Here is a 13,296-nt window from a genome sequence, read left to right on the forward strand (position 1 = left end):
GGACCGCAGCACTTGGCAGTGGTGTCCAGTGACGACGCGAGGCATGTGGGGGTTGGGCTTCTTGGACAGGGATCTTGCCCGTGACGAGCCCCAGTGCTGTGAGCTTCGCATGTGCCCGTCGGCTGCCTCGTGGCTGATTCTTCAGGGCACCCTTGGAGGAGTTGGCTTCGCAGAGCAGCTGCCCGGGCTCTGCATCCGCCAGCTCCTGCAGCCTCACGCCCGGCCTCTGCACACGCCCACGCTGCGCCTCGGTCTGTGGTCCCGCCGGAGCCTGCCCACCCGGAGCGCTGACCCGCCCTCGCCCGCAGGGCCACACTCTCTCCGGTTCGCTGACCACAGACCCTGCAGGAAGATGCCCTCGGGGATGAGGGAGTGGCCGCAACCTCAGGATGGGAGTGACTTCAGTGTCTCAGTAGGGCCTGGCTGTTTGGGGCTGAGCGGGCGGAGCCAGAGCCCCGGGCCGCGAGGAAGCTGAGGTCGCCGTCCCGCCTGCAGACCCTGCTCCTGGGGCCCGGGCTGCCCCTGGGCCAGAGGGTCCCTCTGGGTGCCGTCCACGTGCCCACCTGCGCCCTGGGCCCCTGACGCGCAGCTCTGCGCCTGCCTCAGTGGACACAGCTAGCTCGGCCGAGCCCGTTCAGCTTTCTGGAAAGAATGCTGCTGATGGTTTTGTTAACGAATCAAATAAATTAATCGTAGGCTCAGTATTTGTGAGGGTTGTTTATAGAAATCCATGATTTCAGACGTAAATGGCACTTTATTCTGGACCAGGGAGCTGAGAAGCCTATGGAGGGGGGGAAGGAGGAGGAGGAGGAGGAGGAGGAGGAGGAGGAGGAGGATGAGGCGGAGTTGGGGGAGGGGGAGGAGGAGGAGGAGGAGGGGGAGGAAGAAGGATGAGGAGGAGGAGGATGAAGGAGGAGGAGGAGGAGGAGGAGGGGCAGGGGCGTGTCCCTCCCCAGCGCTGACTTGGTACGAGGCGTGTCCGGTGCCGGGATGCAGCAGGGAGAGGCAGACAGGTCCTGCTGTCCCGGAGCCGACGTTTCCCCAGGGAGGCCCAGTGCACAGAATCGGAGACACTTCGTGGGGTTTCCCGGCCATCCTGAGTGAGGCCTGGGCCCCGGGTGAGCCGCTGCCACCAGGAACATGCTCCGTACCTGAGGGCTCCCCTCTTCTCAAGGGCTCAGCACACACTTATGGAGCACCTGCTGTGTGCCTGGGTCCGTGCTAGGCACTGACACGCACCGTGAACGGGAAGCAAAGCGTGGAGCTCACAGCGCGGTCGCGGAGGCAGATGAGGGACAGTCCAGGAGCTGCTCTGACCTCGGGTGGTCAGCGCGAAGGGAGGGACGCAGGTGAGGAGAGTGGGCCCCCCGCAGCCTCCCGTGTGCACCTCTGTGCCCGGAGCCGGGAGCCCTGTCTCAGGAGGTGGCCTCGCAGGCCTCAGGTGCCCAGGGCAGGGAGAGGGCGGCTTCGCTCACACACCCTGGCCCCAGAGGAAGCCCGCACAGGCCAGAGCTGTCCCAAGACCAGCCTCGGTTTGCCCAGCCATCCTGCCCCGAGGAGGGAGCTTCGCTGGGCTGCCCTGTCCTACCTGTGTCCCCGAGGGAAGCACTTGCCCTTCCCTAGGGCTCGTAGATGTCGTCTCTGTGTTGTCAGCAAGTGCACTGACGTTGCTAACCAAATCCTATGGGTAGTGATTCCCTCTTACTGCCCCGAACGGTGGTGGTGCGGGCTCTGCGGGGCCAGGGGCAGGTGCCCGGGAGGAGAAGACAACGCATCAGTGGGTTAGCAACTGAGCTGTTCCTCCGGGGTGGGCTGTGTCACTGCCTCACACACCAAATTTCAAGCAGCTCTGGCGAGGCGTGCCAACCACAAAGTGCCGGCTGCACACGGAGCCCAGAACAATCCGTGGTTGGCTGGGAGCTGCGTGTTCGCAGGGTTTCTTGGCACCTGTGGTTTCTCATGCTGGCCAACAGCCAGGCCGCGTGGGAAGCTGGGTTTGTCAGACACGGATCTCCTGTGGAGGTGGGAGCAGCCCCCCACTGCACACATAACATACAGGCACACGCACACATAGCATGCTCTTGCACACGTGCACACACATGCACACACCACACACATGCACATGCACGCTTATGCACACAGCATATTCATACACGTGCACACAGCACTCACACATGTGCACATGCATGTGCACACAGCACATTCATGCAATGCACATGTGCACACAGCACTCACGTGCACATGCACGCTCATGCACACAGCACACGTGCACATGAATGCTCATGCACACAGCACATGCATGCACATGCATGCTCATACACAGCACATTCATGCACATGCACATGTGCAAACAGCACTCACACATGTGCACATGAATACTCATGTATACACACACATGCATGCACATGCACACGTGCACACAGCACTCACACGTACACATGCATGCTGATACACAGCACATTCATGCACATGCACATGTGCACACAGCACTCACACACGTGCACATGAATACTCATGTATACACAACACATGCATGCACATGCACACATGCACACAGCACTCACACGTACACATACATGCTCATACACAGCACACATGCACATGCATGCTCATGCACACAGATACACACTCGTGCACGTGCATGCTTATGCACATGCAGCACACTCACGTGCATATGCATGCTCGTGCACACACAACACACACGTGCACATACATGATCACGCACACAGCACTCACAGGAGGTGCACACACACACACATATGTGCAACATGAACGTGCCCCCACACGTCCCCCCACAAATGCCACTGCTCACGCCGTCCCGCATCTGTCGTCCAGTCCAAGGTCCGGGAGCTGGAGGAGAAATGCCGGACCCAGAGTGAGCAGTTCAGCCTGCTGTCCCGGGACCTGGAGAAGTTCCGGCAGCACGCGGGGAAGATCGATCTGCTGCGCAGCAGTGCAGTGGCCCCGCCGGATGTCCCCTCGGCCCCCAGCAAGCCTTTCCCCCAGTTCATGAACGGACTAGCCACGTCCATCAGCAAAGGTAAGCGCTGGGCCTCCCCTGCCCCCGCTGTTGGGGGGATGGCCGTGGACCACCCTGAGGCTGTGCCCACACCTGGCAGGGGCACAGGACCAGTCACAGCAGTCCTTAGGGTTAGGTCACACGGGGGGACCAGCACCCTGTTCTCGGCGCTTCACAGGTATCAACAAGTGTAATCCAGAGACAACGTTCTTAGGCCCATTTCACAGATGAGGAAAACCAAGGCGCATGTGTGGGGATAAAGGGTTGAGTCTGGATTTGAACCCAGGACTCTGGCTGTAGAGGCTACAGTGGCGGCTGCTGTGCGAGGATCTATTGGCCGGGTCCCCCCAGCGCTCTGCAAAGCTCGTTTCTTTGCTCTCATTGTTTTCCTTCCTGTCCCCACAACCCGCGGATGACACTGGGACGGACTCGGATCCAACAGAGGCGGTGATGGGTTTCAGCCCCCGCCCTCCTGTTTTGTGAGGGGAGCGGAGAGAGGACAGCATGGTTTGACTTTGCCTGTGTGTGGGGGACGTTTGTCCCGGTCACAGGCGAGACCGTCACAGGCGTCATTTAATTAGATGCCACTAGAGGTGGCTCATTCTCTCGCGGAACGTTGAGCAGGATGCGCGGAGGTTAGACGGGTTTCACGGCCGGGCCTGCCCCCCTGTTTCAAAGGTTGAGCTCTTTGAAATTCAGAGGAGAGGAGCGTTGGAGCCTCACTGTGGAATTCCACAAAACAGAATTTCCACGTTTCTCCTGGTGCTTGTCGGAACGCACGCCGCGTGCTGCCTGGCACTTTTTCCTATTAAAACTGGGCGATGATGCGCGAATCCTGGTGAGTGACATCGCCGCCACCTCTCTGCGCTGCCACGCCCTTCCCTCCCAGCGCACACGAGCAGAGCGTGCCGGCTGGATCCCGGACCGTGAAACACAGGATTGGGGAGGATGGACGTGTCCCCAACGCTGACCCAGCACAGGCTGCACCAGACGCTCGGGCCCGTGTGGAGCCTCCTGTCGGGGGCGGGGATGGACGATAAGGGACCGGGTGGCCTCGGTGCAGACGGAGCGAGGAGGCCGAGAGGGACACGGGCATTTCAGAAGGGTCCGAGCCGAGCTGCCAGGAAACCGCGTTTGAGCCGGGGAACCTGGGAGATGGCGGGGGTCGGACTGTTTGGGTTCTTCCCAGGACAGAAATGCACGTGCAGAGTCCCGGCCCCGCCGTGCTGCTGACCACGTGGGCGCTGTCCCTGCCCAGGCTGCGGACCCCGGCAGGAAAGCCGTGTCGTGCACGCGCGGTGGCTTGTCCGGTCTGGGTGTCTCCCATCAGCGCGGGGCGCGTTGAGAAGCTGGTTCCAGGCACCAGGCAAGGCCCAGCCTCGCAGGCAGGACTCGCTGAGGCCAGCCGCCCGCACGGCGCGAGGACGCGTGACGCTCGCGCGCAGCTCCTGTGGGCAGGAGCGGTGGCGTGCCCGGGCGTGGCGGCCGGGGGTGATCTGGGACAGGGTCCGACTGGTGCCGACAGGAACCGGACGCTGAATGAAAACAGAAGCCGAGCGGCACGTGGAGCCGGGCAGGTAGAGGAAGAGGCACCTGCCGCCACCTCCGCGCAGCAACCGCGTGGATGTCCCGACTGACCCAGCGCGTCTGATAGACTGTCCCTCGCCCGCAGCGGGCCCAGCAGCGTGACCCCTCCCACCGTGGCGACACGTGTGGCCGCGCGGGACGAGCCCCGCAGAGAGCTGCCCCGCAGGGTCCGAAATCCCCCCTGTGTTCTTCCCGCCAGCGGCAGAGACCCGCGTGCGACGGGAGCCCCGTGCCCTGCGCCCGCAGCCGCCAGCGCTCCGGCTTCCTTAGACCCCGCGTCCGCGCGCCCCCGAGTCCCTGCGGCTCTGACTGCTCCGTCGCTCCGCCCGCGTCCTCCAGGGTCCTCGGAGTAGCCGCGAGCGGCAGCGCGTCCTTTCCTGCGGCCGGTGACGTTCCGTCCCGTGCACACGCGTTTCCTTTATCCGTCCATCGGTCGCGGATCTTCCTCTCCGCGGCGAGGGTGGCGGAGGAGCGCGGGGCTGGCCGCAGCGTCCAAGAAGGCGACCCAGACGGACGCGCCGCCCGCTCCTCCTGCCTGGGGCGGCGGGCCGCAAAGGGCTGAGCGTGAGCCGTGGCGGGACTCACGTTCCGTACCGGGGCCCGTCTGACACGAGGGCGGATTCCACAGCCAACGAACAGGGCAGGAGTCGCACGTGAGCAAGATCTCCCTGGAAATCTCCGGGGAGGTACCGCGGCCTGCCCCATGTCCCTGCCCCATCCCAGGGCACGGCCCGCCTGCCCGCTGGGTGGGAGCTGAGGGTCTTTGGTGAAACTCCAGATAGAGCCATCGATTTGGGCTGAGTACCCGTGTTTTTAGGAAACACCCATCTTGAGGGTCAGAATCGCCAGAGTGCCACGTCCACGGCAGGCACGTGGGGACCAGCCCCACTCGAAGGCGCCGACCGCGGGGTTTCGTTTCTGATCTCACGTTCGCTCATCGAGGATGACGGCAGGTGAAAATCTGCCCTGCCGGCCACGTTGTTTTCCTCCAGAGAACGGGATTTGCGAGAGTTACACGCCTGCGCCAGGGGACCCTGCGGCACGCACATTACCTTTGTCGGCTGCGCCGTCCCGTCAGTCGGGATGGGTGACGTTCCGCCGCGGTAACAAACAGCCCCAGATCTCAGGCTCAGGACAGCACAGGCGCACGGCTCGGTCCTGCCGCACGTCCCTCTCGGTGCCACGGAACGGGAGGCACGTCACCGTCACTCACAAGTACTGGAGAAGGGTCTCCTCTCTCTGGAACGTTCCCTGTGCCATCGTGTGGGGAGGAAGTGTGGCTCTGGCCCCAAAGTGGGACGTGTGACGTCCCCCGCACAGCTCGTTGGTCCCCAAGAGCCGCATGGCGGGGGGCTCGCTCGCCCTTGCTGAGGGGCAGGGCAGCAGCGTCGCTGGTCTGAGGCGCTAAGGGGCCCTGGGCTCGGCTGGCTTTTTGATGCCTCTGGGAGCTGAGTCATCCGACAAACATTTAGCACCTGCTGCATGCAAATGCTGTTACAAGCGCTGGGGGTCCGCGGCAGCGAACAAAGCCCTGGACCCCCAGCCTGGCGTTCTGCAGGGGCCCCTGCATCTGTGCTATTTCGGCGCAAGTTCCCGCCGTGGCGCGGTCTGGCCGTTCACTTGACCCCCACAGCGTGGGCCTGCGAGGGGGCCCCAGGGCAGCCTGCCTTGGAGCACGGCCCGCGCCGTGTCCAACCGGTTTTATTCCTGATTTGGCCTCCGTGACTCGTGTTCTTCAGCAAGGCCGTCCCCGTGGCGTGACCGCTGCGGAGAGAGACGAGGCGTGGCCCGGGCAGCGGGGACTCCGGGGGGCCGTAGCCTCTGAGTTCCACACCCGGATCCTGAGTGAAACACCTGCGTTTAATCCGCAGTCCAGGCCGGCAGCAGCAAAGCGCTCGGTTCTCCCTTCAGGCAGCCAGGGCGGGGCAGCAGCCCCTGCAGAACCCTGAGGACGGGGTGGGAAGAGAGCCACCTCAGTCCTTGCACGTCTCTTGCCAAAAATACTTCTGAGCCACGAACCCGGCCTCTTGGCCCGTTAGAACTCTCTTGGTCACAAGTGACAGCAAAGCCGACCTAAACTGGTGTGAGCAGAAAGGAACTCGTCTGTGTCGAGAGTAGATGAAGAGCTGGTGGGTGGCTTCAGGTACGGCTCAATCCAGGGGCGCCAGTCCTATTGCTGGGACCACATTCTCTCCGTCTGTCTTGGGGTTCCTCTCTCAAGTAGGTCTGTTCTCACCCGCACCTTCCTCCTCCCTCGGCATCTCCCAGCTCTGCAGCTGCTCAGATTTAAGCCAAGGAAACGAGGAGCCTCTCTGCCTGCGACTCCCATTAAATTCTCTCTGGGCTCTCCCTCGTCACCTGCCGCCAAACAGTCATTACAGCCAGGGTGGGCCCTGCCAGGCACACGGGCCCAGAGCCGGGTGGGGTTGGTGTGGCCTATGTAGACTAAAAGAAGGAGACAAGGGACCCCAAGGTGACAACCAAAGGCCGTCCCCAGAGAGGGCAGAGGGCCTGGGAGTCGAATGACCGACGCACTCTCATCTCTTTTCCAACTTGTCTCAATGTCTGTGGCCAGGTCAGGGGAGCGCTGTCGGAAGCGGCTCTGCGATTGGCGAATATATCCGGCCCCTCCCACTCCCCGGTGACAAGCCGGAGCCTCTGTCCGCCAAGCCCACCTTTCTGTCGAGATCCGGTAGCCCACGATGCAGATTTGAGTCAGACGTGAGTCCTGTCCTGGCGGGGCCATCCCGTGTGGGTCCGGTGTGGTCACTGGTGGACCCGCCCCTCCTTCCCTCCTTCCCTCCTTCCCTCCGCCCCTCCGCTTCCCCTCTGCTTCCCGGGTTCTGCCCTTCGCTCCCCTCTGTTCCCCAAGCCAGTCGTTAATGCCAGGACGTGGGGACCCCACTGTGGCCGTGCAGATGAGGTTCCCGTTCCCACGGAGGTGGTTCCAGCAGGGTTGGGGGCAGACCAGTGAGTCAGCGCATAGAAACAGATCGTGATGCGTGTGAAGCTAGTGCCACAGGGCCGCGTGGCCCGGGGAGGAGCAGGGAGCAGCCCGTTCAGATGCAGGAGCGGCCCCCGAGGGCCGCTGGGCGCAGGTGGATGGAAGGGCCTGGAAAACGCCCGTGTGTCTGGACAGGAGCTGGGAGGTGGGCGGGCGGGGGTCGAGCCGAGGCCGTGGGCCAGAGGACACGCTCGGATTCTTGTCCGAGTCCAGCGGGAAGCTATGGAAGGTTGAAGGCAGGAGTGACGTGGTCTAATTTCTGTTTAAGACGACGACTCCAGCTTCCACGGGGAGCGTGTGTTACGGGGAGGGACAGAGCAGGGTTGTGAGGGCAGGGGCCGTGCACCCTGCCACCCAGCTCACTCCTGCCCGGAGACCCTGCGGAGTCACCCGGGGGTGGGGTCCCCATCTGCAAACCCCGAAGCGGTGAGGAGAGAGGGTGGTGGCCTGGGGGACAAGCCCCTCACGCCGCGTCCCCCCAAAGCCTTCCTGAGCCTGGGCACCGCCAGACACGTGGGTGGTCTCCTTCCTGGGCCCAGCCCCTGGCGGGCAGAGCACGCCGAGTGGCGTGTGTTCCATGGGGCCTGGCACGGTCCCAATCTCGTGCCTTGAGTCGGGTTGGGGGAGCCCCCGCCCCAGGTGTCACTCAGTTTTGGAGTCTGGGTTCCCCACGACACCCTTCCCTGTAAGGCGTCCACACCGAGGGGCAGTGTGGGCATCTCGGGGTCCGCGGTCTCAGGCCGTCCCCCCAAAGCCCAGGGAGACCCGTGAGAGGCTTTCCTGTGCGTGGCGGGCGTGAGACACGACCCCTCAGCTTCGATGACCGGACACCGTCTGTGTCTCCCCAGATGGAGAATGAGCGGAACTCCAACACCTCAAGGCAGAGATACTCGGGCAAGGTGCACCTGTGTGTCGCCCGCTACAGGTGAGCACGCTGCCCTCTCTGCGCCCGTGAGCGCGGACGCTCGAGCAGGGGGGGGGTGACAGGTCGGGGAACTCGGTGGACAGGCCGTGGGAGCGTGTTTGTGTCCCACACTGCAGCGGCCGTTGATCACGGGCTGGGTGGCTCAGAATGGCGAGATCTGTCCTCTCGCCGCTCTGGGGGCCGGAAGTCAAGGGTCAAGGCGTAGGCAGGGCCGCGACCTCTGAAGACTCCCGCAAAGGCCCTGCCCCACTCGCCCCTCCCAGGTTCCAGGGGCCCCAAATACTCCTGGGCTCGTGGCGGCCTCATGCCCTTCCCTGTCCCCGCCTCACGTGGCCGCCTCCTGTGTGTCCGTGTGGCTCCCCCGTCTTCCCATAAGGACGGTGCCTGGGTCGGAGCCTCCTGCTCCAGTGCGGCTTCATCCCGACTCCCTCACGTTCCCAGAGACCCTGTTTGCGAGAAAGGTCACGTTCACAGGCACCGGGCTTAGGGCGTGAACGCGTCTCTCGGGGAGGGCACCATTCAGCCCGCGACAGGCAGCAGACGGAAGTCGCCGGGGTGACCGCTGTCCAGAGCCGCCCGGCAGTGCCCCGGTGTTCTCAGCGGCTGCCTGGCGCCCCAGGCTGCATCTTGCTGCGGTTACGGCGGGAACTATCGTGAGGGTTTGTGAGTTCTTAGTACAGGGAGAGGCGGTGTGGCCGCCTGGCGGAGCGCAGGCCCTGGGCGGTCTGTGAGCCCAGCCGGCGTCTGCAGGCAGGGCCTCTGACGAAAGCCTTGCGTTTCCTCCTCTAGCTACAACCCCTTCGACGGGCCGAATGAAAACCCGGAAGCCGAGCTGCCACTCACGGCGGGGAAATACCTCTACGTCTACGGGGATATGGACGAGGACGGGTTCTACGAAGGTGTGTGCTGGGCCGTGGTTGTGGCTGACGCAGGCAGGGCTGGTCCACCCCCCAGACCAACTCGTCCTGGTCCCCGGTAGACGGGCCGGGTTCCCAGCACGTCTCTGCCCCGACCCCCTCTCTCGACCGTCCCAGGTCCCCCCTTAGGTGACCAGCGAGGAAGCGGGGCTGGGTTTCCAGCGTTGGGCTCAGGCAGGCCCCTGACACGCGGGCGTGTTTGCGACGTCGGTCTCCGCGGAGCCCGGCAGGCGCGCGGGGCTGTGGCCCTCGGCTTCCAAGGGGGTCTCTCCGGCTCTCGCCCGACAGCGCCAGCACCCCGGGTCTCCCCGTCGGGGTCCCCTCCGCTGCAGGGGACCTCACAGGAGAGTGGCTCCATCCCCTGCAGAGGGCAGGTCCCATCACGGGGGGCTCTGCTGTCCACTCGGGGGGTCGGGGCCCGTGTCCTGCCCCGCTCTCTCGGGGCCCCCTCACAATGCGAACTCTGGAAACAGCCCCCGCTGAACGGCCTCACCCGTTCTCACCTCTCAGCTCGAGGACGGGCGCGAGGCGGCACCCGCAGCCCCGTAACCGACATTCTACAGGGTTTGACACGGCAGTTCCCTGAACGTTTCAACCGCCCCGTGCAGACAGAAGGGGCCTGGTTTCTCCCGTTTCCCCTGAGCAGAGGGAATATTTCTTGTTAAACTAGCGGGTTTCTCTTTTGTGACCTCACGGAGCTGACGGGAGCCCCCGGCTGTCACGCTGGCGTTTACTTGGGGTGCGATCAGGTCGCCTCCAGAGACATCCGTGCGCAGAAGCCTGGCAGGTTCTGCACGATAGCCAGTTGCGCAGAACCAGGGCGGGGCTGGCATCCCGTAGTCCTGGGGCCCCTGCCCTCGCGGAGCATGCTGGCTGGGAAGGGGCAGCCGCCGCCCGCACACAGACGAACGTACAGACGGTGTCAGATCGCCTGAGCATCGTGGAGGGATGGAGGGAGGAGGTGGAGAGGTTACTTTGAGTCACGGGTACGGAGGTGACATCCGAGCTGAGGAATCCCGGGACGATCCCGTTGCTTTGCCGCGTGGTCCTGAGGACTGGGACGGGGCGGGTAGCGTGCTGCAGGGGGCAGGGCCCCACGGCGACGCCTGCTGGGTGACGACTCTGTCCTTGTGCCCAACAGGAGAGCTCCTGGATGGACAGAGGGGCTTGGTGCCCTCCAACTTCGTGGATTTTGTCCAGGACAACGAGTCGCGCGTGGCCGGCACACTGGGGGGCGAACAGGACCAGAACTTCATCAACCGTTCCGGCGTCGGCTTGGACGGGGAGAACATTCTGGACCTGCACTCGCCCACCCGCATGGACTCGGGCGTCACGGACAACGGCGCGGGGACGCTGGACCTGGACGTCGACGACGTCGGAGAAGACATCGTGCCTTACCCTCGGAGAATCACCCTCATCAAACAACTCGCCAAAAGTGTCATTGTGGGCTGGGAGCCCCCGGCTGTGCCGCCGGGGTGGGGGACCGTGAGCGGCTACAACGTGCTGGTGGACAGGGAGACGCGGGCCAGCCTCGCGCTGGGGAGCAGGACCAAGGCCCTCATCGAGAAGCTCGACACGGCCGCCCGCACCTACCGCATCTCCGTGCAGTGCGTCACCAGCAGGGGCAGCTCCGACGAGCTGCGCTGCACGCTGCTGGTGGGCCGGGACGTGGTGGTGGCGCCCTCCCAGCTGCGCGTGGACGACGTCACGCAGGTCTCCGCCCGGCTCTCCTGGCTGCCCACCAACAGCAACTACGGCCACGTCATCTTCCTCAACGAGGAGGAGTTCGACGTCGTCAGGGCCGCCAGGTACCGCTACCAGCTCTGCAACCTCAGGCCCAACATGGCCTACAAGGTGCGGGTCCTGGCCAAGCCCCACCAGGTGCCGTGGCAGCTGCCGCTGGAGCAGAGGGAGAAGAAGGAGGCCTTCGTGGAGTTCTCCACGCTGCCCGCAGGTGAGCCCGGGCCCTTCCGGGGCCTCCCCGAGGGAGCGGCTGTTGTAGAGCAGGGGCCGTGTCCACAGCAGCATCCCAGGACGCAGTTTGTCTCCTCTCCGGCCCTTCTTAATCGTGTGACAGTCACACAGCCCTCTCTGGAAGTGCCTGTCCCCGCACTCTCCCTGGCGGGTTTCTCTTCCGTGACTAGTTCATGAGTCCAGCCCGCCCCAAACTCACTTGTCAGTCGTTCTGCAAACAACTGGGTTGTTCCCTCCAGCGTCATTGTTTCCGACGGCACAGAGTCTGCTCGTGAGTTCACCTAGCGCAGGATTGGCCCCTCGATTCGACGCGTAGTGGCCTATTTCTGTGTCCTCGTGCTCTGCGGGATCCGCGGGGCCCACCCCCTCGAGCCCGACCCATGGAGCAGCGGGGTCACGGGAGGGCGGGACGCGGGGCGGGCTCTGCTCTAAGGAGGGAATCTCGTCTGAGAGGGAGCTAATGTCTGAAGGGCCAGTTCACGCGTGTTACGTGGTGACTCTCATCTCCCCCAACTGCTGGGGCACCGGCGTGAATGCTGGCGCGGGGTGGGCCCCCTGCTCCCCGCTGCCCACGGCGGAGCCTCGCGCTGGGTGCCGGGGCGAGGAGATGAGAAACGCCGCACAGAGACTCCACAGCGACTCACGGTGGGGCGGGGGAGGAGCGTGTCCCTGGGGACGGTAGAAAGGCCCCCAGGAGGCTGGCTCTGAGAAGGGGAGGGCTTGGCACAGAGAGCGGGTCCCCTGAGGTCTCCAGGATGCGGATAACCTGGAGAGGGTGTGGCTGGGGCCATGGGTGCAGCCAGCGTGTTCCAGAACTGATGGTCAAACCGTGTGCCATGTTCCTCCCACCCCCCATGTGACCTTGGGTACGGCCAGGGCACACATGCGGTGCCTGGGAACACGGGAGCACGGTCTGGTCTTGGTCGGGGCTCCCGAGTCACGGAGCCAGGAGGAGGCGCGTCCACTGGGGACGAGCTGTCTGCGAGCGCGCCGGTGCAAGGGCGGGTCTCTTCCGGAAACAGCCTCCCCGACGCGCCCAGAAGCGAGCCACAGCGTCTGTGCTGTCTCGCCTAGCGACAGAGCTCTTTGTCTCCGTGACGGAATTTCACAGTGGGAAATACCACCGCTGCTTGGTGTTTTCTCCGCTGATGCCCAGTGGACTTGCAGTTGCCCGCTGTTAGTGGTCAAGAGCGTGGAGGAGTCGTTCACCGTTTCACCATTAACTGTGATACTACGCGTAGAGTTTTCGTGAACGTCTTTCATCAGATTGAGGAACTTCCTTTCTTTGCCTGGTTTGCTGAAAGTTTTTATCGACAGTGGATGAATTTTTGCCAAGTACTTTTTCTCCATCAAGATGTAAATATTCTTTACTCGATTAACGTGGTGAATTACGTGGCTTTTGAAATTGTAAACCAAGCTTGCACGCCTAGGATTGAAGCCCACTCCATCCTGATGCGTTCTATTTTTATGTATGTTGTGGAGGAGGTTTGGTGATGTTTTGTAGAGGGTTCTTGTATCTACACGCGTGAAGAATGTCGGTCTCTGGTTTTAGTTTCTTACGATGTCTTTGGTTCTGGTATCTGGGCTGTGCTGGACTCAGTGAGTTGGAATGTTCTGTCATCTGCTAATATTGGGAGGAGTTTAGTCATATCCGTGTTATTTAGCTCTTTAATGTTTGATAGAATTCACTGGTGAAGCCGTCTGGACCTGGAGTTTTCTTTGTGGAAATGCTTTAAATTACAAGTTCAGTTAACTTAATAGATATACATAGGGCTATTCAGATTTGCTATTTTCTCATTTGTCCGTTTTGGTAAGTGTGTTTTTCAAGGAATTTCTCCGTTTCATTTAAATTATCTAATTTATTCCTATA

At 62.8% G+C, this 13,296-nt stretch overlaps 1 protein-coding gene across 1 annotated transcript in view; it reads left to right on the plus strand.

Moving 5' to 3' along the window:
* The window catches only part of RIMBP2 (RIMS binding protein 2), an 88,905-nt gene that overhangs the window by 39,400 nt on the left and 36,209 nt on the right, over positions 1-13,296 (plus strand). Inside the window, exons 4-8 of the mRNA XM_012657652.1 lie at positions 2,836-3,040; positions 7,182-7,327; positions 8,459-8,535; positions 9,325-9,434; positions 10,594-11,406. Coding sequence (XP_012513106.1) covers positions 2,836-3,040; positions 7,182-7,327; positions 8,459-8,535; positions 9,325-9,434; positions 10,594-11,406 — 1,351 coding nt within the window. The remainder of the gene's footprint in view (positions 1-2,835; positions 3,041-7,181; positions 7,328-8,458; positions 8,536-9,324; positions 9,435-10,593; positions 11,407-13,296) is intronic.

Source organism: Propithecus coquereli, unplaced genomic scaffold (genome assembly GCF_000956105.1).
Source record: "Propithecus coquereli isolate 6110/MARCELLA unplaced genomic scaffold, Pcoq_1.0 Scaffold556, whole genome shotgun sequence".
Classification (NCBI taxonomy): Eukaryota; Metazoa; Chordata; class Mammalia; order Primates; family Indriidae; genus Propithecus; species Propithecus coquereli.